This window comes from Guillardia theta (genome assembly GCF_000315625.1).
Source record: "Guillardia theta CCMP2712 unplaced genomic scaffold GUITHscaffold_28, whole genome shotgun sequence".
Classification (NCBI taxonomy): Eukaryota; class Cryptophyceae; order Pyrenomonadales; family Geminigeraceae; genus Guillardia; species Guillardia theta.
In genome coordinates, this window is record NW_005434646.1 from 633,724 (window position 1) to 655,145 (window position 21,422).

Here is a 21,422-nt window from a genome sequence, read left to right on the forward strand (position 1 = left end):
GACTCGACTCTCAGTCGGGCCCGCCGGATCGGCCCCGGCGGGCGTGACTCCGAGACTCCGAGATGACTCCGAGACTCCGAGACTCCGAGACTCTGTACAGGCTCAGCGGCGTGGCTGATCCTTTACTCAAGGAGAGTAGCCTAGGCTAGTAGCCTGTGGCCGCGCGGGGGACCGTACTTGTCCCAGTCCTGCGCGCAGTTAAGGGAAGGTATCAGTTAACTGAGTTTCAAGTTGGGGGACAGCAGTCGGCAGGATTGGGTTTGGTTCTCGCTGTCTTTTCTTTCAGTTCTCGGCGCCGTCAAGTTGGCCTGTGCGACAGTGTCAGGGTCAAGCCTCCTCGACTCTCCTGATTGTCCTCGTACTGATTTTCAACTTAACTTTGAGTAAAGCCTGAGCCTGGCTTGCCGGTGACCTTCTTCCGTGACTCAAAGTTAAGCCGAGTCAAAAATCAGTAAGAGGACGACCCTGACACTAGTGACTGTCCGACGGTCGCACAGGCCATACGGCGAGAAGAGACTTGAAGACCGTCAGCCTCCGGCACTGCTGCCGCCCGGCATCATGGCATCATTGCAGTGCCGACGGTGCGGGCCGGGTCGCGCGCGGCCGGGCCCGGCCCCGGTGACAGCCGATGAGTGTACCGCAGCCGCTCGGATTATGGCAAACCATCACAGGATATAAAGGCTGTGATTCCTTGTGGAATGGTCACTACAAGTGCCTTCGCCGCATCCGTCGCGGTGGGAAGGGGAGCGAGAGGTCCAAGTGCTTGCAGACTCTCCATGCAGGAACCTCGTGCACGATCTATTCCTCACCTTCGAGGATCTCCCATGGTGGAAGTTCAGACCCGCAGATCCGTACTTCTCGGGTTGAGCATTGCAGCTCTTGCGATAGGAACCCTCGGGAGCGACCCTGCCATGGCGGCCGAGGAGGAGGTGAAGGTTTACTTCGGCTGCGGCTGCTTCTGGCATGTTCAACATGAGTTTGTGGTAGCCGAAGAGAAGATCCTTGGACGTCGAAACTCGCAGATCACTTCCCTGACAGGGTATGCCGGAGGCACCGAAGTTGGCAGGGACGGGAAAGTTTGCTACCACAACATGTTTGGCGACTCTGACTATGGCTCCCTCGGACATTCTGAGGCAGTTGAGTTGTCCCTCCCGCCCAGCAAGTTCGCACAGTTCGCTCAGGTTTACATGAACCTCTTCATCAACGGGGAGCGCGCGGACCCTCAGGCAAGCGCTGGCTCCTTCCCCGGACTTTCCCCCGTCTGACGCGCAGGGTGGCAGGACCGGGGAGGAGAATATCGATCCCTCGTTGGGATCCCGGGAGGGATGGACGGGCCTTTCGCTGAATCTCTCAAGGTCATCTTGACTGGGAGAGAGGGCAGTGCTGATTGAGGTTGGTGCAGGCAGCAGCCAGCTCCAGGGGGTTGACCCTGGTTGCGGGGAAAGGCAACGAAGGGGACACACTAGGAAAGAAGCTTATCTACGTGTATGACTCAGTTCAGTTCCCGTTCCATCCTGCGGAAGTCTACCACCAGTTCCATGATGACATGGTCGACAAGTACTCGAGAGAGTACCATGACCTCAAGAGGATCGAGCTGCAGGATGGGAGGTGGGTAGTAAGCCTTTCTGATATCTTGCTCTGTTATGCTGTCTGTGGTGTTTGCGTTTCAAGTTCTCTTGTCGCCCCATCTGAAATCATGCTCAGGCTCAAGCCCACTGGCTGCCCGGGAGATTCTGCCTGAGGCTCTTACGATTGTTTGGTAACCGGAGCGCGAGATGTCAAAGATTCATGCGATCATGGGAGGGGTCTATCCTTAGTTTGGTATTCATCAACAAGGTAGATAACGACATGAGTGGCTCAAGTTTGTCTTGTAATCTTGAACGACAAGTAGCTCCCTTGCAAACTTGCCTGAACTTTTAACCTTTCGCGATTCTGCACCTGAACTCCTTCCTTGAAGATCCATGCAGCCTGTCATCGCACTTATCTCCCCCCCTCGTCTCCTCGGACGTCTCTCACCTGCCGCCAGTGGGGCGGATGAGCGTCGGAGTCGAACACCGGAGCTTGCTGTAGGTGTCCAGCTGGGGAACTCATGGGGCGGGATCGGTCATAGGTCTCGAGGGTGACATCCCCCATTCTCAGCTCAAACCAAAAGACGATCCCGTCGATCCTGCCGTCCTGCCTGCCACGTCACCCTAGGGGATGGGACTCAACGTGCTACGCACCGTCATCGCCTCCACCACAACTTCATCCGTCTGCTGGTGTTGAAGGGAAGCGAGGTCCACGTTGAGAAGCTTCGATTCTCCTGTGATCTGCTGGCAGCGCAAACATCGCAGGTCAACGCTCATCAGCGTCCGGACGCTGAACGTGTCCAGCAGAGAGACGTCCGGGCCGTGCTGCGCAGCCTTGTTCACTCGGTTGTCCTGGACCATCTGGTCGGACTGCAAGCAGACGAAGCGGAGGCAGAAGCTGCTGGGGAAGATAAGACCCTTGTCTTGCGTCAGAAACCATTCCTTGGCTAGCCTCACGTCCTCTAGGATCCCCTGCGTCAACATCCCGCCCGGATCGATCAGTTCCAGCACGATTATGTGAAAAGATTTTTGAGGTCCCTTGAGTTTGTTCTTCTCGTCTGTTGAGGGAGACGCTTCGCTCTCCTTCTCTCTTGTCTTGGGATCCTTTGTCGACTTCTTTCCCTTCGCTGCACTCCACATGAATGAAGATTTCGAGCTCTTCTTGGTACTTGGAGGAGGCTGAGCTTGCTGGGGGTCCTCCCTGAAGGGACTGGCTTTGTTCATCGCCAGCCTGACAAGCTTCTCATGCAAGGAGTGCCCTGAGCTCCTTCGGGAGAAAGTTCTTCTTATCCCGATGCTCAGGAAATCTTCCACCAGGGGATCGAAGATCTGAAGGAGCCGGTCAGTAAGCCCTCACCTCTCGTGCAGTCGATACCTCCACGATCTTGTCAAAATGATTGTCGTTGATGATCTCCATCAGCGCCTGCGTCTCATCCGGAGGATCCATGATCAGCACCTTGTCGGCTCCGCATCTCGCAGCCAACAACCCGCACAAACTCCAGCCATGGCTCAGGTCCAGCACGTGCAACGGTGTGCCGGGACAGGCCATCCTCAGCGATCTCATGGCACGCTTGAGCGCTTCCTCGTAGGCCTCGTTCTTGTGCTTGTCATTCAGGACGCTGATGACCCTCTCCCCAACTTTGATCACTTGGTTCCCGTCCTCGTCCTCCCCTGCCGTCCCCACCCAGCTCGTCATGTCCGACTTCCTCAGTCTCCAGTGGAGGTTCTTGGCGCTGCAAGAGACCAGCACATCAACCTCGTCTCCACCTTCCACCTGGAAATTGTTGTCGGGGATGAAGACGGCCTGCTCCCAGCACGTGGTCAGGTGCATCCCCTGCGGTAGCGACGACCATGATGGCGAAGTGGAGAACCCTCCTTCACTGTCAAGCCAGAGGTGGTACCACATGACCAACGCGTCCACCCTCCCGCCCTGCGTGACTCTCACACGGTGCTGCCGCGTCGATGCCATGCCGCCAAGACTCATGTCGAAAGGAACGGTGAGAGCGAGGAAAGGGTCGCACAGAGGAGAGTGTCCGCTCTCCGTCAAGTACTCGCAGAGGTAGGGGTCTTGCGGGATGAAGACGTTGTCGCTGCACATCTTGAGCCCGCAGTGAGCTTCAGCGTTCATCCTTCCTTGCGACCGCAAGATCGGAGAGCACACGAGCATGCAGTACACGTCAGCACGGCTCGGGATCATCTGACCTCTGTGCGCGAGCAGCCGGCTTTGAGCGCTCGACAGGGACGGGAGCATCCCCTCCCCCAGCAGCCCGCAGTCAGCCGTCTCAGTCACGACGACGTCGACTTTGGAAGGGATGGAACACGTCAAGTGTTCTCCCTCCCTCCCGTCGTCGATCACGATGTCGTCCGAGTGGCACGCGAGCACTCGAACTCTCTCCCGCAGTCCGTTCGCCTCCAGTACCCTCCCTGCCAGATCAGCGATTGGCTCCGACAGCTCACATCCCCACACCGTCACGCCCGGCCGTGCTTGTGCAGCGTACATGGCAAGCAGCCCAGTCCCGCAGCCGATGTCCAGCACCTTGGGCTGATCTCCTGACCTCGCAACTGCACGTGCGATTGCGTCAGCGTAGCACTGGTTGCGGACCGGGTCGTTGATCATCCGGTAGTGCCAGCGGTTGATAGCCCTTCCATTGAGCAGGTCGAGGCTTTCCTGGGCGACGATGTAGTCATCATCCATGGAGAGCACCCTCCGCCAGCAGTCAGCAGCGACAACCTCCTTGCCCGACAGGAAGCTCAGCCTCCCCAGCTCCGTGAGGAGGTGAAGGTTGCGAGGGAACACGGAGCAAGCAAGGCGGTGCATGCTGATCGCAGTCTCGATGTCGCCCTGATCCATGAGCTCGCTGGAATGGGAGGCGAGCGCTTTCAGAAACTCGTCGACGAAGTGCTCAGCTATGGACGGCTGCACCTTGAACGACATGAGGTACGCATGCACCGCCTGCTGGAGCTTGCCGCTGAGCTGCAGCATCAGCGCTTGTTTGAGCAGAGTCTCGACTCTCGGATTCAGCTGCAGCTCTGCTCTGAGAGATTCGCTTTCTTCCGCGACCTCCATCTCCTCACCCTCCTCCATCTCCTCGTCCTCATCTTCTTCACTCTGCATCTCCTCGTCCTCCTCCTCGTCGTCTGAGTGCATACTGGATCAGTGTTCTCCAAATGATTACCTATGACAAGTGTCAGCCTCGCTCCCTCGCTCCCTCGCTCCCTCGCTCCCTCGCTCCCTCGCTCCCTCGCTCCCTCGCTCCCTCGCTCCCTCGCTCCCTCGCTCCCTCGCTCCCTCGCTCCCTCGCTCCCTCGCTCCCTCGCTCTCTTGCTCTCATCTCACAACCTTATCCTCTCGCTGCTTCCCCTCGTCTCATCCTCCCGCTCCCTCAGGCTCGCCCATTGCCACCATTTTCCATCTTCATTTAGACACCTGCCGGGTCCGCCCAGTAAAGAAGCGTCTCCCCGTGGTTGAACAGTGAAGCCAACCTGCGAGACGGAGGGAGAGAACAAGAGACGAGGAGAGAACTACAAGTAGTCAGTCAGTCAGTCAGTCAGTCAGTCAGTCAGTCAGTCAGTCAGTCAGTCAGTCAGTCAGTCAGTCAGTCAGTCAGTCAATCAGTCAGTCAGTCAGCAAGAAGCAAGAGTTAGTTGGTTCCACAGTCCTGATCCTACCAGGGATGAACAGGCAACGGGGTCTTGTTCTGGGGATCACTTCGGTCATGAACTCGATGGCGTGCATGGCAAGGGATCCCTGCTTCTCCTACCTCCATTCAGGACGACCTCCATTCGGCGCAAGGCTTCCTGTCTCGACCAAATCTCAGCGCCAGCTTGCAGCGAGAGCGAAGATCGTGAGTCAAGCGCGAGATCGTGGGCAGGAGGGGACGGGCAGGAGGGACATCCGGGTCTTTGTGGGAGGACAACAGCTCTTGCACGGATCGACGGTAAACTTTGAGTCGTCGCAGAGCCACTACCTCGACAAAGTGATGCGCGTCATGGAAGGAAGTCACGTCAAAGTCTTCAACGGCTGCGATGGGGAGTGGTGGTGCCGGATGGATCACTTTGACAAGAAGGGAGCTCGCGGTTCTGTCCCCTCCCTTGCCCTCGGCCGTGCCTGACCCTCCTACCTAGGAACCGTCACCGAGCAGAGGCACACGTTCTCAGCAGGAAGCGACGTGTGGCTACTCTTTGCCCCTGTCAAGGGCGACGCCACGGAGGCCATCGTGCAGAAGGTGCTCGAGGTTGCTGCTTCCTCTTGCTCTGACGTTGCTGGCGGTTCAGGCAACAGAACTGGGTGTGCGGGGCATCCTGCCCGTCTCTACGCAGGCATGCTTGCCACTCCTGCGCTGATTCCTGTGACAAGGTCTTTGATAGAGGACTATCGTCAAGTCGATCAAGCACGAGAGGCTTCAGTCGATTGCTGTGATCAACTCCTGCCTTCATGCGCAGGACATTTGACGAGCCTGTCCCAGGTGGAGGCATCTGAGCAATGTGAACGACTGGATGTACCAGACCTTGTTCCCTTGCAGCCCCTGAACAAGCTGCTGCTCAAGTGACTTCAGGGACCTAAGCGTGTAGTCACTGATTCTTCCCTTCCAGCTGGCCATCAGACCGCAAACTTGTGGTCTGTGACGAAACTCGCGTCGGAGAGCGCGGCACTTGGGATACTCTGCGAGCGTTGCAAGGTGAAGCGAGGTTCGCTATGTTGGTGGGGCCTGAGGTAAGGAGGACAAACTCTTGCTTTCCTCATGCGCCTGTGCAGGGTGGTTGGTCAGACGATGAGTTGTCCGGATTTGCAGAGCATCAGGCGGTAGCGCTGCAGCGTTAGCGGGGGAGGGGCAACTGACTCGGGCCCGGCCTTCAGGTCAAGATCGGTCTGGGCCCAAGAATACTGAGAGCAGATACGGCAGCCATCGCAGCCTTGACGCTGTTTCAAGTAAGACCCTGGGGTATGCTGCTGACTCGCGAGTTGGTGATTTGTTCTCAGGCGTGCCTGGGAGACTGGAAGTGACGTAGACCTATCATAGTGTAGCATATATCAGCCCGGCACATAACTACCCTGAGTGTCCACAATGCTCATAGCCCTTCATCATTAAGTTACGGGTTGTGCCTCAAGACGACGTCACTGACATCACTGTTTGGGGATGCGCCTAACTTAAACGATACATGTCCAATCAGCTGGTGATTCTCAGTCCTCGTGAGCACTGAAACCACACCCTAGCCCTGGAGCCGCGACTCGCTAAGACCTAGTAGGGGACGATCTTGGGAGCCGCGAGACGCAGGGCTCAGCACCGTCCGAATGTCCGACAGAGCTCCTGCACAAGGCTATGTCAAGTAGTTGGGGACTTTGTAGTCAGAGTAACAGTGTCAGACAGGTAAGGGATAACAGCATCTATCACAACTCATGTCACTTACTTACGCTACCGTACAGTACACGTCTCTACTTCTCAGGACTTCACTACTACACTCTAGCTAGCCTACTACACTCTACACACCGTCGGCAGCACCGTCGGGCCATGAAAGTGAAAAGGCTTTGAATGATAGAGGTAGTCAAGTCCTTACGTGCCCATGGCATCCGTAGCGTGGGATGACGCCATGGGAGGGCAGCGTGTGGAGCTTGTCGATCTAGAGAACGAGCGATGGTACCATCTCCTCTCGTTGCATGTTATTTTGGTCCTCAGAGCATGGACGATGCTTTCCCGCAAACTGAACGACTGTCCATTGTTAGGAATGGATTGAAGGGAAGGGTTCTGTGCAGAAAAGGAGCGAAGCATGCTGAAGACGAGCGGCTTCTCATCCTACTCGACAACGGCCAAGAAGGTATCCTTCTTCTTCTCCTCCTTCTCCTCCTCCTTCCCCTCCTCCTCCTCCTCCTCCTCCTCCTCGTTCTCCTCCTCTCTCTCTCTATTTCTTACTGCACGTGGAAGCCTTTGTGAAGAGAAGCAAGCTCAAGAACCTGATGCCCGAGAGAGTTGTCATCCGCAGCTTCAAGGGGGAGGGCGTCTCGATGGCAGCCGGCGATTCGATATCCTCCGCCAAGACCAGGACTGATGTCAAAACAGAAAAGTCTCAGTCGACAACAGAGAATATCATGAGCTTCGAGGGAATGCCCACTGTTTGCATGAGCGAAGCTGCTGTCAAGTCGTTTGTTGAAAGAACACGACACAGTCTGTACGGCTTGCAGGATGCTTCGGGAAATGTTTGGGTTATGGACACAAAGCAAGACGTCCTGATTGGGTAGCTTGGCACAATGTTTTCCCTTCCTGGTGATACCAGCCTTGTTAGGCGCTCGGCGAACTGCGGGCTAGTCCTGAATGAGAAAGAGAGCAGGTCGGTATCGGGGTATCACTGCATCATACGGTACGACAAGAAGTCCGACGTCTTCAGGTTCAAAGATATCAGCTCCAAGGGATCCAAAATCAACACTGTCGAAATACACTGGAGGCAAGTGACACTCAGCGTCGGGGATCTGATCCAGATCGGGGGAGACAAGACTGGGGTTTCATTCGTTTTCAAGCTGTTCTCTGCTGAAGATCAAAGCATCAAGAAGGTAACCGTTGTCGTTCCCCTGCTACTGTTCGTCTTGTTTGATACCCATGTCCCGCCAGCTGATGGGAGATAGGACTGATCACCAGGCGAGGCAGGTTGGCAATTAAGTTAAACCTTTGACTCTGTTCTCGTTGGCCGTGTAGACTGGATTCTTGTCTTCTGCTCTCCAGCTGGATGACTTTATTGGCCTCAGGTAAAATCTCAGGACCTTGCAAGCCAGCAGCAACACCGTCATTTAAGGTACCCTGAGAAAGCAACAGTCTGTTTGAGCCTGAATCCTTTTTCCTGACCGCAGAGGCGCGGAAGAAAATGCTCTGGTGCTCTATGAAGGGAGCGGCCCTGTAAGGCGGAGGTACCACACTCTTCATCAGAGTTCATCGGACGTAAGGTCAACAAGTCTTTCCGACGGCAGCGACTCCTCGTCTCCTTCGTTCAGCAGCCACAGCAGCCTCATGCTGTCTGACCGCCGACGGTCTGATGGCCCTCCTGCGCACAGGAAGCAGCGCGATGAGAAATCGTCAGATGACTCGTGGAGCGAGTGGTCCTCAGCAGCAGACGAACAACCCTTCCTTCGTCCTTCGACCCAGCCCAGCAGAGCCCGGCGAGCTGCCCCAACAGAGACTGCGCTTGTCCGTCGGGGAGCAGAGGCAGGGAGGCTGGTGGTAGGACCCAGCCTGCCAAGAGCTGAACATAGAAGTCATTCAAGGGACGCCCCAGCTAGACATCGATCAGCAGGTTACTCGCGAGTCACATCATCGCGTCAGGACGCGGCAAGGAGCAAGTCGGGGAATCCCCGTCAGCCGCTTTTACCCCATGCGAGACAAGCAGAGGCAAACGGCTTTAAGCTCAACTTGGAAAAAATCCAGACAGGTGGGAAGAGTGCTGAAACGGCTTTTCGCGAAGATCTTTCTGAGCTCTACAGATACAAGAAGCATGAAAAGGCAGAAGCTCAGAAGAGGATCAAAGACATGGAAGATCTGAAGGAGATCTCGCAAAAGTGCAAAGATACGATCGATGCATATGATGTAAGCTTCTTGCGAAAGATCAATCTTGAGAAAGTGACTTAGAGCGCAGCAAAGGATCGCTCTAGGTAAGGAGCTTGCGAAGAAGTACGGCAATACAGTGTCTAATCCGGCATCTCTCCTCCTTCAAGAGCTCAGGTATGTGCAACATGGTCAAATGAATTGATCTGAATAGCTATTCGTTATCAGAGCAAAGAAACATTGAATAGTGGTAAAGCCACAAGCTCGCTTTCGTTGCATACTCAGCGTCGAGGAGCAAAATACAGCTTATGACGATAGTTGGATATGAACTCTTTTCATGTCATTACTCTCAGGACACCGCATTCATTCCTTAACAGCCACATGGCAGGACCTATGCGCATGCACATATTTTCGCAGTGATGCTATAACATCATCAAGATTTATCGCAGCTTTCCCTCAGGATCACGGAGTGGGTTTGGCATGGTCTTGGCATGCTCCTTCCACTCAGGAGTAGATGAGGGGCCGGGGGGTTCTGTAAAGCATGTGAGCTATAAGCAAAGCGACAGCATCTCAAGCCTACTTCGAATGCTTACAACGGAGGCGTAGCCAAGACCAGAGCACACCGCTACACCGACTACGGCTTGAACCCAAATTGGGCCTGTGGCAAAGGATCAGATAACAATGCTAATGCCTAAGAGGGGCATCCCATAGTTCACAAAAAAACTGAAACATACTATCTAAACAGATTGATTGCTAAAGAGGCTTGACCACTGCAACACACACAAGCAAAAAACAGACGAAGCAGTGTTTTTACACTAGGAAGCAGACGTGTAAGCAGAGGTGTATCGCGCAGGGTACAATACAATGACATCAAGGAAAACACCGAAAGATATTTGAAAGACAGATAAAGACTTTCTCGTACCGATTTACGAGATATGTTTGCAAACACAACTCAAGGATAATATTGGAACATAGTCAAGCAGGAAAGGAGTCGGAAGTGGAAAACAGAACAGCAAATGCAAGTAGAGCATTAAGACATCATAGCAGTCTACGCGTGCGAGAGCCGAACCCATCCCAAGAGGATGAAAATTGAGAGTGCTCTCAAGAGGAAGGAAGCAGCGCCATGCTCACCGAGCTTATTCATTGCATGTGAAAGCGCCATTGCGACGGCGAGGCTGCAGTACTTTTAAAACAGAACCTCCAAGTGTTTTATGCATTATTATTTGTACCTTATTCATATAAACTTCTAAAATTGTAGAAACCTTGCTTTGTAATTATACAATCTGTACAGAAGGAATTTATCAAAGACGCAACATATAATCGTTTAGTGTAGAAAAACGTATCATTTTTGGGTACTGAAACTTTCAATCATATATTTTTTTTTGTATGAAAACGAATTGAGTTCTGTAGTGTTTGTATTGTTCCTCTCAGTATTTATATTATTATAGCTCAACAGCTCCAGCCTCTGCGGCCCTCCAAGCTGGGTGGGTTGACTAAAAATCCGTGTCAGGCCGCAGGTCACTGAGGCCGTCAGGCCGTGCGGCACTCAGGCCAGCGGCGGCACCGGCCGGGCCCGGTCACGACCGCAGAGTCACGGCGGGTTCGGGCCGCGCGGCTGCCGGCTCAGTGACTCAGTGACCGGCGTACGGTACCGTAGTACCGTACGTGGTCTTAAGTTACTCAAAGGTCTGCCGGGCCGCCCAGGCGGCCCGGCGGCCCGGCGTCACGGCCGTGGCCGCCGCCGTGGCCGCCGCCGCCGTGGCCGCCGCCGCCGATTGAATGATCCGATGATCGGATTGGACGCCGATCCCGTTTCGAACTTGAGTTCATCGGGAGCCTATCGGTCCGACCGTACGCTTCGCCCGACCGGTCATCGGACTGAGACTGAGACGGTCAGTCACCGTACGGCCGGGCGTGGCCCGGCCAGTACGGTACGAGTACTTGAACTTGGGGCCAAAGCCTCGGCCCGGCGCGCCGCGCCGGGCCGGGGCCCGCGGGAGGCCTCCGAGTATGGCAGCCTGCCGCGTGCCACAGCTGAGTCAGAGACTAGTGAAGCGGCTACTCGGACGGTCGCGGCCATGACGAAGAAGAAGTTCTGACCGTCGGACTGTCATCAACGGTTGCCGTCAGGCTGGCGAAGGGGACCGAACTTCCGCGAAGACGACCAGACAGTCTATTTTGGTATACAAATTGACGAAACGATGTCTTTTCGCTGCCACAAGTAGCTTTAAGAAGGCACCCAGTCACGAAATCTCGTTACACCATAACGGTCAAGCGTCGGAAATCCTGTCAGCTGGAATCTTAAAGCGATGTCATCGAACTCGAAACGTTGCAATCACCCCTCACGAGCTTCGAGCTTTGTCTGAAAACTACTATATTCGCAATAAAGGAGTTTGTTGGTCACGCACGCAGGAGGCATCGGTTGGGATAAGTCTCTCAGCTTTCCATGATAGAGCGTTGAGATAAGGGATCGCTTCGGATGACTTCTTCCCTCATTTCTTCCTCCATGGGCACCCACCCTTTTGTTGAATCTGACAAAAGGGGTAGCTCTCGGTCAGCGGAATACACGTTGACCTTTGTATCCATATTACTACACGTGTAATCATTGCACTCAATCCCCGCTTACAGGGCAGGATCGACCAGTCGGGGTGGGGTAGAGAAAAAGCCGCATACAAGGGGGCTCTGGCCCTCAGAAAGGAGGGAGGACCACCGTGGTACCAGTCAAAGGTACATTCTTTTTAAGAATACCAGGGGTGGGTAGCTGGGGGTCATGTCATCAATGTATTTTTGTGTACTTTTTGGTTAGAGCTGGGCAGGCTCATCCAGAAGGGGTAGAGATGGGGTGGGGGTGATGAAGAAGGTGGTGTATGGAGAAAATTACATGGGAGAATGGGGTACATTTGATGAATTAGGGAGGGGTGTACGTGTAAAGTGCTTTTGCTGTAGGAGACTGGATTGACAAGGGGTGGGTTGGGTGTAGGTAGAGATACTTGCAAAACCATGATTCAAGGGGTGGGGTACGTGACATGTCATCAGCTGCCAGGTATGGAATCCGCTCAAAAAAGGGGTGCCCGACGTACCCCACCCCCTACAACATAGCACATTTCTATATTCTGGAACCGGTATTTTGTAGTTTAACACCGGTGGTTTAGAGACTCTTGAACAACTGGACCCCCCACCCCTCGAAGATCTGACCCCCTGTCAGGATCCTGCTTGCCCTTCTCTTCCCGGAGATCACCTCACCCCCTTGCCCATCCCCCCACTCTCCCCCATCCTTTCCCGTTTACTCCTCCCTTTCATCGCAACCTCAACGTTCTATCCCTTGCCTGTTCTGGCCCCCTTCTTTCCTCTCATATCCTGCTCATTTGCCCGGTTTCTCGATCTGCCCCCTTGCCAGCCATCCGCTTCGTGCACCCTCATACGTTGTCCTGCCCCTGCTCTTTGTGAATCTTTGTGCGTTCGATTTGATTCCTAGGATCATCTCCATTCATACTCTCAAGTCTAGTATAGTGTTTCTTCCTTGACCACCGAGGGAACTTGGCCTTCTGGCCGCTGCGATTTATCATGGCGATCTTGTCGAGGGGCATTCATCGCACCTACGAAGTTGGGAGAACTCTGGGAAAAGGGTCGTTTGCTACAGTGAAGGAAGGAAGACATAGAGACAAGGGCACACTCGTCGCTATCAAGATTGTCGACAAATGGATGAATTCTTTCCATCAATCATCTCTGGAGCAGGAGATCCAGACTATGATGAAGGTTTCGCACCCTAACTGCCTCCGTCTGCACGAGGTGTACGACCAATGCGAGAAGACCTACCTGATTCTTGATCTGGCAACCGGAGGAACCGTCATGGATCGCATCATTGCCCTGGACTTCTTCTCAGAGAAGCAGGCCGCAAAAGTGACAAGAGATGTCCTGAACGCGGTGGAATACCTGCACAACATCGGTATCACACACAGAGACCTGAAGCCAGAAAACCTACTCTATGCGTCCAACGATCCAGAATCCAAGTACTATGATACAGTCAAGGTTGCTGACTTTGGACTCTCGAAATATATGGGTGAGAACGTTTCGATGAAGACTACCTGTGGCACCCCGAATTACATGGCGCCTGAAGTGTTGAATAGTGATGGTTTCGATGGTTATGGCCCTGAGGTGGACATCTGGTCAGTTGGAGTCATCATCTACACTATGTTGTGTGGCTTCCAGCCTTTTTTCGAGTTCTCAACAGCTGCATTGTTCCAACAGATTATGAAGGCTGAGTATTCATTCTTATCTCCTTATTGGGACCAAGTATCGAAAGAAGCGAAAGACCTCATTTCCAAGATGTTGGTTGTTGATCGATCAAAGAGACTTACAGCAATGCAGTGCTTGAATCACATTTGGTTCGATCAGGCGTACTCAAATGACTCGGTTGTGAGCACCTTGCATGGATCATTGCACACATTTTTGCTCGTTAGGAAACTTCCCATCTTTGACAACATCGACCCCAAGCTTCAGCAAGAAGTGATCAACATGTTAAAGCCAAAGCAAGTTCCTTGGGGGGAGAAAGTCATCCAATCAGGAGAAGTTGCAGACTGTATGTACTTCATACAAAGTGGATCAGTATCTGTGATGGTAGATGGGAATGAAATCGACCGTTTGGGTGCAGGTCAGATCATTTTTCTATCAAGGGGCTTTTTCTAACGAGTCTTTCTCCAGGCGACTTTTTTGGGGAAGTAGCTTTGACTGTCTCAGAACTTCGTACTGCCGACGTCATCTCGCTTGGAGCACAGTCAGGGACTCGCACAAACGTGGCGTCAAGCACAAGGAACCCTACCGAGCTTCTCCAATTCATGAGATCCGATTTCGAACAAATCTTGGCTAAGTTCCCCGTACTCCAGACAAGGATGCTTGAAGTCAGCCAGGTGACCGAGATACCCTCGCGCATTGTCGCATGCTGACTTTTATCTCTTCAGAAACGTGTTCGTCGAGCCATCTCTTCGCGCAGGCCGTCAGAATCCCTAAGTCCATCAAACCACAATCCATCAAGGACTGCGTCATCAGAGTCTGAGCATGTCTTCTCCGGCTCTTCCGATTGCTCGCCAGTGCTCTCTCCTGTTTCTGTTAGTCCCGTATCCGCACCTGACCTCGAACTGGAAGCCATCAAATTCAAGAAAGGAAAGAGCAAGGTTTGGAAGAAAACCAAAGGATGCATCCAGCAATGAAGACAGTTCTTCTTTATATTTTTTTCTTAAGCTTTCTGCTTGTACATAATCTATTAACATTCTAGTGAATGAACATGAGTGAATGGGTGAATAGTCAGCACCAACTCTACCTTCTCATATGACAGATCGTTAAATCAGCGAGCTGATTGAAAAGAATTTATTTTTGAGAGAAGGGATTCAAGAGTCCGCAACAGAAACCTTCGCCACGGAAGAATCAGAGGTTGTGTTCTTATGCAGCTTCCTGATTCATAGGATTTTCTGGAGACTTCTGCCACTGGCACACGCAAGAATGAGTGAGCAAGAACACGCAGTTTGCGCATCATGGAAACTCACGTTCTTGAAAATTATCTCCTTGATTTGAGAAAGCTTGAGGCCCGGATTTTCAGCCCTGATACCTGGAGCAGCGCTTCAGAGGAATCTTCACAAGTCAGCGAGCGATCAACGTGGGATCTCGCGCTCTTCGTACGCCTTGAATGCAGCCTTGCGTCTCCTCTCTGGGTGAGCATCCGACTTCTCGTCCTGGGCACGTCGATTCAGCCAACAGGAAGCGAGGCGCTGATAGTCCTTCGCTCAGTTGGGGTCACCTCGGTGTTAAGGTTGGTGAGAAGGTCGGTCGCAGCATCGACACCAGATGCTTCCTTCCGCTGGATCCCCTTCTCTGCTAGCATGCGGGACTACAATTGTACACTCAAGATCGGCCGGAGGCTCGAGAGCAGGCACACCTCCTCCATCCTTAGGTGATTGATGTTTCGCTCGATCTCTGGCTCCTTGGAGGACAATCACTCCCAGCGGCAGAGAGCTGCGACTCAGCTCACCGGCTTCTTCTTCTCCTTCTTGGGAGGCATGAACATGAGGTTTTGTGCAATCTGCGCCTGTTGTACCGGGACGTTCAGTTGCTCTCGCAGACTCCAAGGGCAAAAGGTTTGTACCTGTGTGACCTTGGCGGGCTGAGTGGACTTCTTGTTGGACAGGGAGGCAGACTCCTCCTCCTACACGTGGGGCATGCCAGCATGAATGAACACAAGACAAGGAAATCCTATGACCTCAAGCTTCTTCCTCTCCTCCTTCCTACGGAGCTCCGCAAGGCGCTTTCCTCGGCGGCAGACTGCATGCAAGGATCAGACTGCGCCCGATGGAAGGAGAGCCACATACTTGCTTGCTGCCGTCCTTGGATCCCTGCGACCAATAGGCATCCTCTTCTGCTCGGGCTGGCGCGCAAACGTCAGTGACATCGACTTTCAAAGGGGAGTTCATCAAGAGACAAGTGGTGTTCGTAACAAGCAGCAGGAGAAATGAGTTGAATGTGAAAGCTATGAAGTTTCGAAGATGGAGGAGACTTTCAGACGAGTGAACAGGACAGCGGGCTGCACGAGTGAGGTGGGTTGAGTCGGCAAAGAAGCAGGCAGAGAAGACTTGGGCGGAGAGGTCAGAGTTGGAGGGGATTAGGAGGAGGGAAGGAGAGCAAGGGAGGAGGAAGAGGGAAGGAGAGCAAGGGAGCAGGAAGAGGGAAGGAGAGCAAGGGAGCAGGAGGTCCCACATTTGGCCTCCTCGGCCTCAGCCTTCTTGTTGGCCTCCCTTGTCTTGGCGCCTTCCTTCTTGGGCATCGTGTCGCACCCTATGGTCGGCCGCCGTGACGTGCCGGGCACACTGAGCCGGCCGAGCAACTGGGGCCCGGCAACCGCCACTGTGAGGGCCCCCGAGTCACTCTAAAGACTTCATATTGTCCTCGTACTGATTTTTGACTTAACTTTGAGTAAAGTGCTGACAGGTGACTACGCTCGGAGGTTGAATCCTCGTGATGATGATGACTGCCTCGGATACCACCCCACCCACCAGCACAAAATTTGTAAGGTTTGTTGACCCCACCATCACTTCTGTACTTGCTGGTGTACCCATACAATTCATATTGAATAGTACCCGTTCTTGTACATAATCGGCTATACCCCCTTCGTACGGACCTTCAACACCTAACTACCCCTTGGGGTCGATACCTGCTTTTTGCGGATAGAAGTTAAAACACCCTACCCTCTAAAATCCGCTCACTCTGTACGGTAGGGTTATCTCTTTGACCACGCTTTACAAGACGAAAGATATTTGTTATGTTTGTTAGCTTAATCGGAGACTTTGAAATCTACACGTAAGATTTCAACACATGCCAAATAGTCTTCGAAAAGTTGCCATTTCGTTTTTTGAGAGTTTTTGACCGGATGCATGCTGACGCCGCGGCCTGATGTCACTTGGGACATGAAGTGAAAAACTCTGTTTTCGAATACATTTTGGTATTTTGGTATCATTCATACCCCCTGTTTGCGAAAAAAAATTCTTTTCGGAATCTCGGCAAACCCGTAAATTCGGAAAGAGCACAGCGCAGGGCGGCAGAAAGCCATGGTGAAATTAACGTACACAGGAGAGATTAGGACAAACTTCGACGTTGGAGAGACGATAGGAAGGGGATCGTTCGCAACTGTCAAACTTTGCACAGATGTCTTCACAAAGCAGCAGTTCGCACTCAAGGTTGTAAGCAAAGATGACCCGGCGTTCGATGAGAAGAGCTTGGCCCATGAGGTCGACGCGATGATGAGAGTTTCGCACCCCAACTGCGTGCATTTACACGGGGTCTTTGAAGAGAAGGGGAAATTTTTTCTGGTTCTGGACCTCGTTACTGGCGGGACACTGATGGATCGGATCATTGAGATGAATCACTTCTCGGAACAAGACGCGATTCACGTCACAAGGGACATCCTGGTCGCCGTCGAGTATCTGCATAGCATTGGTATCACGCATCGAGACCTGAAGCCTGAAAACTTGCTGTATGCTTCAGGAGACCCGGCGTCCCCGGACTACAATACCATCAAGATCGCGGACTTCGGGCTCGCCAAGGTCATGTCAGGAAGGAGCACGATGTCCACTCCCTGCGGCACCCCCAACTACGTGGCGCCGGAGGTGATCGACCCCGCGAGAGGCTCCAAGGTCTACGGGCCGGAGGTTGACATCTGGTCGCTGGGTGTCATCGTGTATGTCATGCTCTGCGGCTTCCCTCCGTTCTACCAGACCTCAACGCCCGCCCTGTTCAAGGAGATCTGCAAGGGCGAGTTCGGCTTCCCCTCTCCCTATTGGGATGGGATATCTTCGCAGGCGAGGGCCTTCATCCTCAAGACGATCGTGAAGCAGCCCAAGAAGAGGATGACGGCGTCTGAGTGCCTTGAGCACCAGTGGATCAAGAGCGGATCGCCAGACGTGCGAGCTGGGAGCCTGCACAGCTTCCACAAGGCTTTCCTCCTCCTGCGCAAGCTGGATATCTTCGAGAGCATCGACCCCATGCTGCTGCATGAGATCGCCAAAGTGCTCAAGACCGTCAGAGTTCGAGAGGGGGACTACATCATCCGAGCAGGCGACCAGGCCAACAGCATGTACTTCGTGCACTCGGGCTACGTGCAGGTCTCTGTGAATGGAAGCAAAGTCGACATGCTCACTTCAGGTATCATCACTGAGATGACGAAGATGGGAATGATGATGATGATGATGATGATGATGATGATGATGATGATGATGATGATGATGATGATGACGATGTTCATGATGACGATGACGATTGTGATACTGGTTGGTCCTGACCTGCTCTGCAGGAGACTTTTTCGGGGAAGTTGCCCTCACGGTAGCAGCACACCGGACAGCAGACGTGATGGCCCTGGGTCCGATGCACAAGGAGCACGAGAGAGGGTCAGAGCACGTCACCGAGCTGTTCGAGCTCATGAAGAGCGATCTGGAGGAAATCGTCCGCACGTACCCCCTGCTGGAATCTCGTCTCGAGCGTGTCGGGAAGGCTCGGTTCAGGAGGGCTTCCTGTAGCTCAAGTCCGGAGCGAAAGGATACCGTCGATTGTCACAACGCTCCTCCGTCTCCTCGCCGGTCATATCGGAAGCTCTCGGACGTTGCGAGGAGAAATAGTGTGGATGGCCTCGAAAACTTGAAGAAGATCAAATCCAGGCGATGGAAAGCTTGCGTCCAGCAGTGATTGGTGATGGTGTTAATGTTTCTTTTTTTCTCGGAAGAGATGTTTTATATTGTTTTGCGTGTATCTTGTACAAATAAAGCCTAGTATGTCCCATGCAATCGTGTCAGGCGTCGTTACAAGTTCAACTGCAATTGCTGTGGAATGAGGGAAGACGACAGAGACGAACTGCGCATTGACGAATCGCAAAGCCCATCGTGATGACACATGTATCATGTGGATCTTTATGATTATTGTGTAAATCTACATATTTTACAGCTGTTCTCCCTCTCGCGATCTGCGGCGTTCAGATGTACTCCAGTCGATCGAGGGAGAGCCGTTCACCTCTCTCCGTCATGGCCTCGCTGATCCAGGATTCCGATGAGGGTGATCTCGTCACGTGCTTGCAGCGAAGCTGAGCCGATCGCATCCTCGCCACCAGCCTCTTCCACCACACGGGCTCACGCGCCTCCATCGCCTCCACGTCGGCTGCTCTCATGCAGTACACCTCCATCGCCTCGGCTGTCGTCTCCTCGTTGACATAGCTCACTCCGTTTGCAACAATCTGGATCCTCGAGCGCTCGTCCACCTGGTGGTCCAGCAGCCCAAACATGCAGCCTGCAAGACAGGAGTCAGCACAGGTAGAGGACGGGGCGAGCAGGTTCCCACCTGTCGACAGCGTCTGCGTCTCGACGCCGTCCACGATCACCCTCACATTTCCGGAGCCCACCAGGAACAGATTTCTCCGCAGCTCCCACCCCTCTGCGATCACCTCCCCGCTCACTGGGCTCATCAGCTCGAACCTGCCTGTCATGTCCTTGAGCTTCTCGCAAGCCGGGTCGTCAACGATGTCCATCTTGCAGAGCAGCTGGAACGCCTTATGGGCAGTGTGACTGTCCCCGTGGGGATGGCAGTTTATGTTGGACCTCATCTTCATCATCCATGGATGCGACAAGCAGCGAGCGGCGTCGGGGCGTTTCCTGGAGTCGGGCTCCAGCATCCTTGCGACAAGATCTGCCGCGTCCTCTTGACCCTTGCTATCACCCTTGGACCTCGGCCTGAGCAGGCCTGCGATCGGACTACGGAGCAACTGGGCAATTCTCCCCCTCGGATTGCTCGTCTCATGCGAATTTGCCTTCAGCAGGCGATGCAAGATCCTCCCAGCCATGGCTATGTCTTGCGCAGCTACTGACAGCCCCTCTGCGGAAGAGATCTCTTCGATCAGGTAGGAGCTCCCGAACCCTACGATCTTGACTGTGTCATCGCAAGAGACGATGACGTGCTCCTCCACTAGATTTCCGTGAACGATCCCATTCTCGTGCATGTGGTTGAGCGCGTCCAGGATTTGTGACATGATACCTGCAATCCTTGCCTCCGAGAATGCTGCCTGATAAGAGATCTCATCCGCCAGCGTTGCTCCTTCCACGAGGTCCATCACAAGATAAAGATCCTTGTGCTCCTCGTACACCTCGTGCAGCTGGACGCAGTTTGCGTGAGACAGTCGCATCAAACTCCTTATCTCCGAATTTAGCGACCTCCCCTCCTTCTTGATCACCTTTACGGCATACTTGTCGCCGCATCCCCTGTGCGTTGCCTCCATCATTGCGCATCTCGCTCCGCTCCTCATCTTCCTGTTCAGCTCGTAGTGCCTCCCAAACTCCTTCGACAGGATCGCCATGGCACCCGTTTCCTTCCGACGGCACCGATCGAAGGGGGCGCGATGCTGTTTTATAGGCTGGAGATTAGTCAGCAGGTCATGCGTCAAGGGAGTTGTTACTGTAGTAAAATGGTCATCATTAAGAACTCGAAGCCCTTTTGACCCTATCCTCGTTGATCATTTCCTGGGAGATGGCATCTCAGCAATTGATTGCTGACAGTCTCGTGCAAAGCACCTGCTACGGAAACCCTTCTTTTCACGTCTTGGTCAACATGGGAGCGAAGGTGGCGGAAAATCGTCACGGCAGGCAAAGGAGATGAAAGGAAGAAGGCACATTGCTAAAGAGATATAGTGATGCGATCAGTCGCAAGAGAGTTGCCCATTATTGACGTTTTAGATTAACACCTGGTTGTTTAGACCTTCATCTACAATCTGACTGCCTTGCTTCGATATCCTCTCCTTGATCTGACGGATGGTGTTGGAGTAATACTGTATCCCGCCCTCGTCCCTCCTGAAGCATCAAGCGATTGGCAAGAATCCACCCCCACCCATAGAGCAACTCACCAGGTCTGATCGCGAGCCTTCGAAGGCCTTAAACATCGACATGTCAGAGTTATTGGAGCGGTGAATCGCTTACGATGGTTGGGCGTCGCGCTTCGCTGGTTGCGAGGAACTTGCAGGTTGGGCTGGGAGTCTGTCACTTTGCATCTGGCAAGCGCACGTGAGCGGCAGGTCGACATGGCGGGTTCCGGCCTACAAGCTGCGACAAGTCGAGCCTCATGCGATGTGCGTTCTCCTCCACAAATGTGTCTTGCAGCTGATCTCGATACCCCGCACGTTGAGAGGAGAGGAGCGACAGGAGCTGCCTTGCTTGCTCCATGATCACTTGCCTCCTATCATACACCTGGCGACACGGGAGTCATCTCAATGCCGCGGGCTGCCATTTTGCTCGCCTGTGTCCCGTTGTCACCACCTGCCAACCTGTCGACTGGAGCGGAGACCTCACAAGGTGAGAGGACTTTCGATTGTTTGGGCTCCCCAATGCCGTCGGAACGATCATGACCTCCTTTCCTGTAAGATCACTGAGTTCCTCTGTTGCAGACATTTAAATTTAAATGAAGTGACTTGAACCTATCTCCCTGCTCCTTTCCTCCTTCGCTTCTTGCAGCAGGGGCTGTCAATCGTTCGTTCAGTAACCACTTTCTCAGTCATGCAGCATCTGTTAAGAAGGGATACCGTCATGCTCTCTGCCTGCGATTAGAGAAGCCGTGCTCATCTTGACCTCCAATCGATCTAGCTTTTCCTGTTGGACACGAGGCACAACATACATGAGCACCAGCACCAGCAGGAGCAAGGGGGTGACCTCGGCCTGCCTTCGGAGGTTTCGCTCTTCCTCCAACTCTCGCCTCAAGCTCTCTATCTCTCGCTTCATGGCTTCCAACGTGCTGTCGTGCTGACCAGCTTTCAATCTGC

General features: G+C 53.5%; 9 protein-coding genes across 9 annotated transcripts; 4 read left to right on the forward strand and 5 right to left on the reverse strand.

Annotated features, from left to right (window-relative positions):
- Nucleotides 1–683: 683 nt before the first annotated feature.
- GUITHDRAFT_86592 (hypothetical protein) lies at nucleotides 684–1,741 on the forward strand (the record flags this gene model as incomplete). The annotated part of the gene is made up of 3 exons (XM_005833913.1): nucleotides 684–1,226; nucleotides 1,281–1,355; nucleotides 1,403–1,741. The coding sequence occupies exons 1-3, from the start codon at nucleotides 699–701 to the stop codon at nucleotides 1,739–1,741; spliced, it is 942 nt and encodes a 313-aa protein (XP_005833970.1). The 5' UTR covers nucleotides 684–698.
- Nucleotides 1,742–1,857: 116 nt separating this feature from the next.
- On the reverse strand, nucleotides 1,858–4,716 carry GUITHDRAFT_107339 (hypothetical protein; the record flags this gene model as incomplete). Its single annotated transcript, XM_005833914.1, has 4 exons — nucleotides 1,858–1,968; nucleotides 2,017–2,175; nucleotides 2,223–2,897; nucleotides 2,944–4,716. 4 exons carry the CDS (start codon nucleotides 4,714–4,716, stop codon nucleotides 1,858–1,860), a joined length of 2,718 nt encoding a protein of 905 aa, XP_005833971.1.
- A 526-nt stretch (nucleotides 4,717–5,242) lies between these two features.
- On the forward strand, nucleotides 5,243–6,573 carry GUITHDRAFT_107340 (hypothetical protein; the record flags this gene model as incomplete). Its single annotated transcript, XM_005833915.1, has 9 exons — nucleotides 5,243–5,645; nucleotides 5,694–5,794; nucleotides 5,844–5,858; nucleotides 5,937–5,984; nucleotides 6,035–6,114; nucleotides 6,162–6,282; nucleotides 6,325–6,372; nucleotides 6,427–6,498; nucleotides 6,550–6,573. The coding sequence occupies 9 exons, from the start codon at nucleotides 5,243–5,245 to the stop codon at nucleotides 6,571–6,573; spliced, it is 912 nt and encodes a 303-aa protein (XP_005833972.1).
- A 2,870-nt stretch (nucleotides 6,574–9,443) lies between these two features.
- GUITHDRAFT_152262 (hypothetical protein) lies at nucleotides 9,444–10,262 on the reverse strand. The gene is made up of 3 exons (XM_005833916.1): nucleotides 10,226–10,262; nucleotides 9,675–9,752; nucleotides 9,444–9,626 (listed from the first exon to the last, which is right to left on the reverse strand). The coding sequence occupies exons 1-3, from the start codon at nucleotides 10,254–10,256 to the stop codon at nucleotides 9,535–9,537; spliced, it is 201 nt and encodes a 66-aa protein (XP_005833973.1). The 5' UTR covers nucleotides 10,257–10,262; the 3' UTR covers nucleotides 9,444–9,534.
- Nucleotides 10,263–12,620: 2,358 nt separating this feature from the next.
- GUITHDRAFT_86594 (hypothetical protein) lies at nucleotides 12,621–14,390 on the forward strand. The gene is made up of 3 exons (XM_005833917.1): nucleotides 12,621–13,745; nucleotides 13,796–14,001; nucleotides 14,053–14,390. Exons 1-3 carry the CDS (start codon nucleotides 12,659–12,661, stop codon nucleotides 14,299–14,301), a joined length of 1,542 nt encoding a protein of 513 aa, XP_005833974.1. The 5' UTR covers nucleotides 12,621–12,658; the 3' UTR covers nucleotides 14,302–14,390.
- A 55-nt stretch (nucleotides 14,391–14,445) lies between these two features.
- On the reverse strand, nucleotides 14,446–15,980 carry GUITHDRAFT_162866 (hypothetical protein). Its single transcript, XM_005833918.1, has 9 exons — nucleotides 15,839–15,980; nucleotides 15,454–15,509; nucleotides 15,231–15,290; nucleotides 15,117–15,173; nucleotides 15,024–15,068; nucleotides 14,886–14,975; nucleotides 14,745–14,820; nucleotides 14,635–14,696; nucleotides 14,446–14,575 (listed from the first exon to the last, which is right to left on the reverse strand). Exons 1-9 carry the CDS (start codon nucleotides 15,903–15,905, stop codon nucleotides 14,531–14,533), a joined length of 558 nt encoding a protein of 185 aa, XP_005833975.1. The 5' UTR covers nucleotides 15,906–15,980; the 3' UTR covers nucleotides 14,446–14,530.
- Nucleotides 15,981–16,686: 706 nt separating this feature from the next.
- On the forward strand, nucleotides 16,687–17,960 carry GUITHDRAFT_157702 (hypothetical protein; the record flags this gene model as incomplete). The annotated part of the gene is made up of 2 exons (XM_005833919.1): nucleotides 16,687–17,538; nucleotides 17,928–17,960. The coding sequence occupies 2 exons, from the start codon at nucleotides 16,687–16,689 to the stop codon at nucleotides 17,958–17,960; spliced, it is 885 nt and encodes a 294-aa protein (XP_005833976.1).
- Nucleotides 17,961–19,514: 1,554 nt separating this feature from the next.
- Nucleotides 19,515–19,970, reverse strand: GUITHDRAFT_70088 (hypothetical protein; the record flags this gene model as incomplete). Its single annotated transcript, XM_005833920.1, has 1 exon — nucleotides 19,515–19,970. A coding segment is annotated over one exon (456 nt), but the record flags the coding sequence as incomplete, so codon positions are not given.
- A 279-nt stretch (nucleotides 19,971–20,249) lies between these two features.
- GUITHDRAFT_152265 (hypothetical protein) lies at nucleotides 20,250–21,082 on the reverse strand. Its single transcript, XM_005833921.1, has one exon. It carries the CDS (start codon nucleotides 20,687–20,689, stop codon nucleotides 20,510–20,512), a length of 180 nt encoding a protein of 59 aa, XP_005833978.1. The 5' UTR covers nucleotides 20,690–21,082; the 3' UTR covers nucleotides 20,250–20,509.
- Nucleotides 21,083–21,422: the final 340 nt, after the last annotated feature.

Excerpts from the sequence above, each read along its gene's own strand:
- GUITHDRAFT_152262 (XM_005833916.1), bottom strand. The coding sequence starts at position 10,256 with ATGGCGCTTTCACATGCAATGAATAAGCTCG. Across the intron at positions 9,753-10,225 it reads ACATGCAATGAATAAGCTCG|GCCCAATTTGGGTTCAAGCC; the intron begins GTGAGCATGGCG and ends CCTTTGCCACAG. Across the intron at positions 9,627-9,674 it reads CTCCGTTGTAAGCATTCGAA|AACCCCCCGGCCCCTCATCT; the intron begins GTAGGCTTGAGA and ends CATGCTTTACAG.
- GUITHDRAFT_86594 (XM_005833917.1), top strand. The coding sequence starts at position 12,659 with ATGGCGATCTTGTCGAGGGGCATTCATCGCACCTACGAAGTTGGGAGA. Across the intron at positions 13,746-13,795 it reads AATCGACCGTTTGGGTGCAG|GCGACTTTTTTGGGGAAGTA; the intron begins GTCAGATCATTT and ends GTCTTTCTCCAG. Across the intron at positions 14,002-14,052 it reads GGATGCTTGAAGTCAGCCAG|AAACGTGTTCGTCGAGCCAT; the intron begins GTGACCGAGATA and ends TTATCTCTTCAG.
- GUITHDRAFT_162866 (XM_005833918.1), bottom strand. The coding sequence starts at position 15,905 with ATGCCCAAGAAGGAAGGCGCCAAGACAAGGGAGGCCAACAAGAAGGCT. Across the intron at positions 15,069-15,116 it reads AGAAGGAGAAGAAGAAGCCG|GAGCCAGAGATCGAGCGAAA; the intron begins GTGAGCTGAGTC and ends TTGTCCTCCAAG. Across the intron at positions 14,697-14,744 it reads CGAAGAGCGCGAGATCCCAC|GTATCAGGGCTGAAAATCCG; the intron begins GTTGATCGCTCG and ends GCGCTGCTCCAG.
- GUITHDRAFT_152265 (XM_005833921.1), bottom strand. The coding sequence starts at position 20,689 with ATGTCGACCTGCCGCTCACGTGCGCTTGCCAGATGCAAAGTGACAGAC.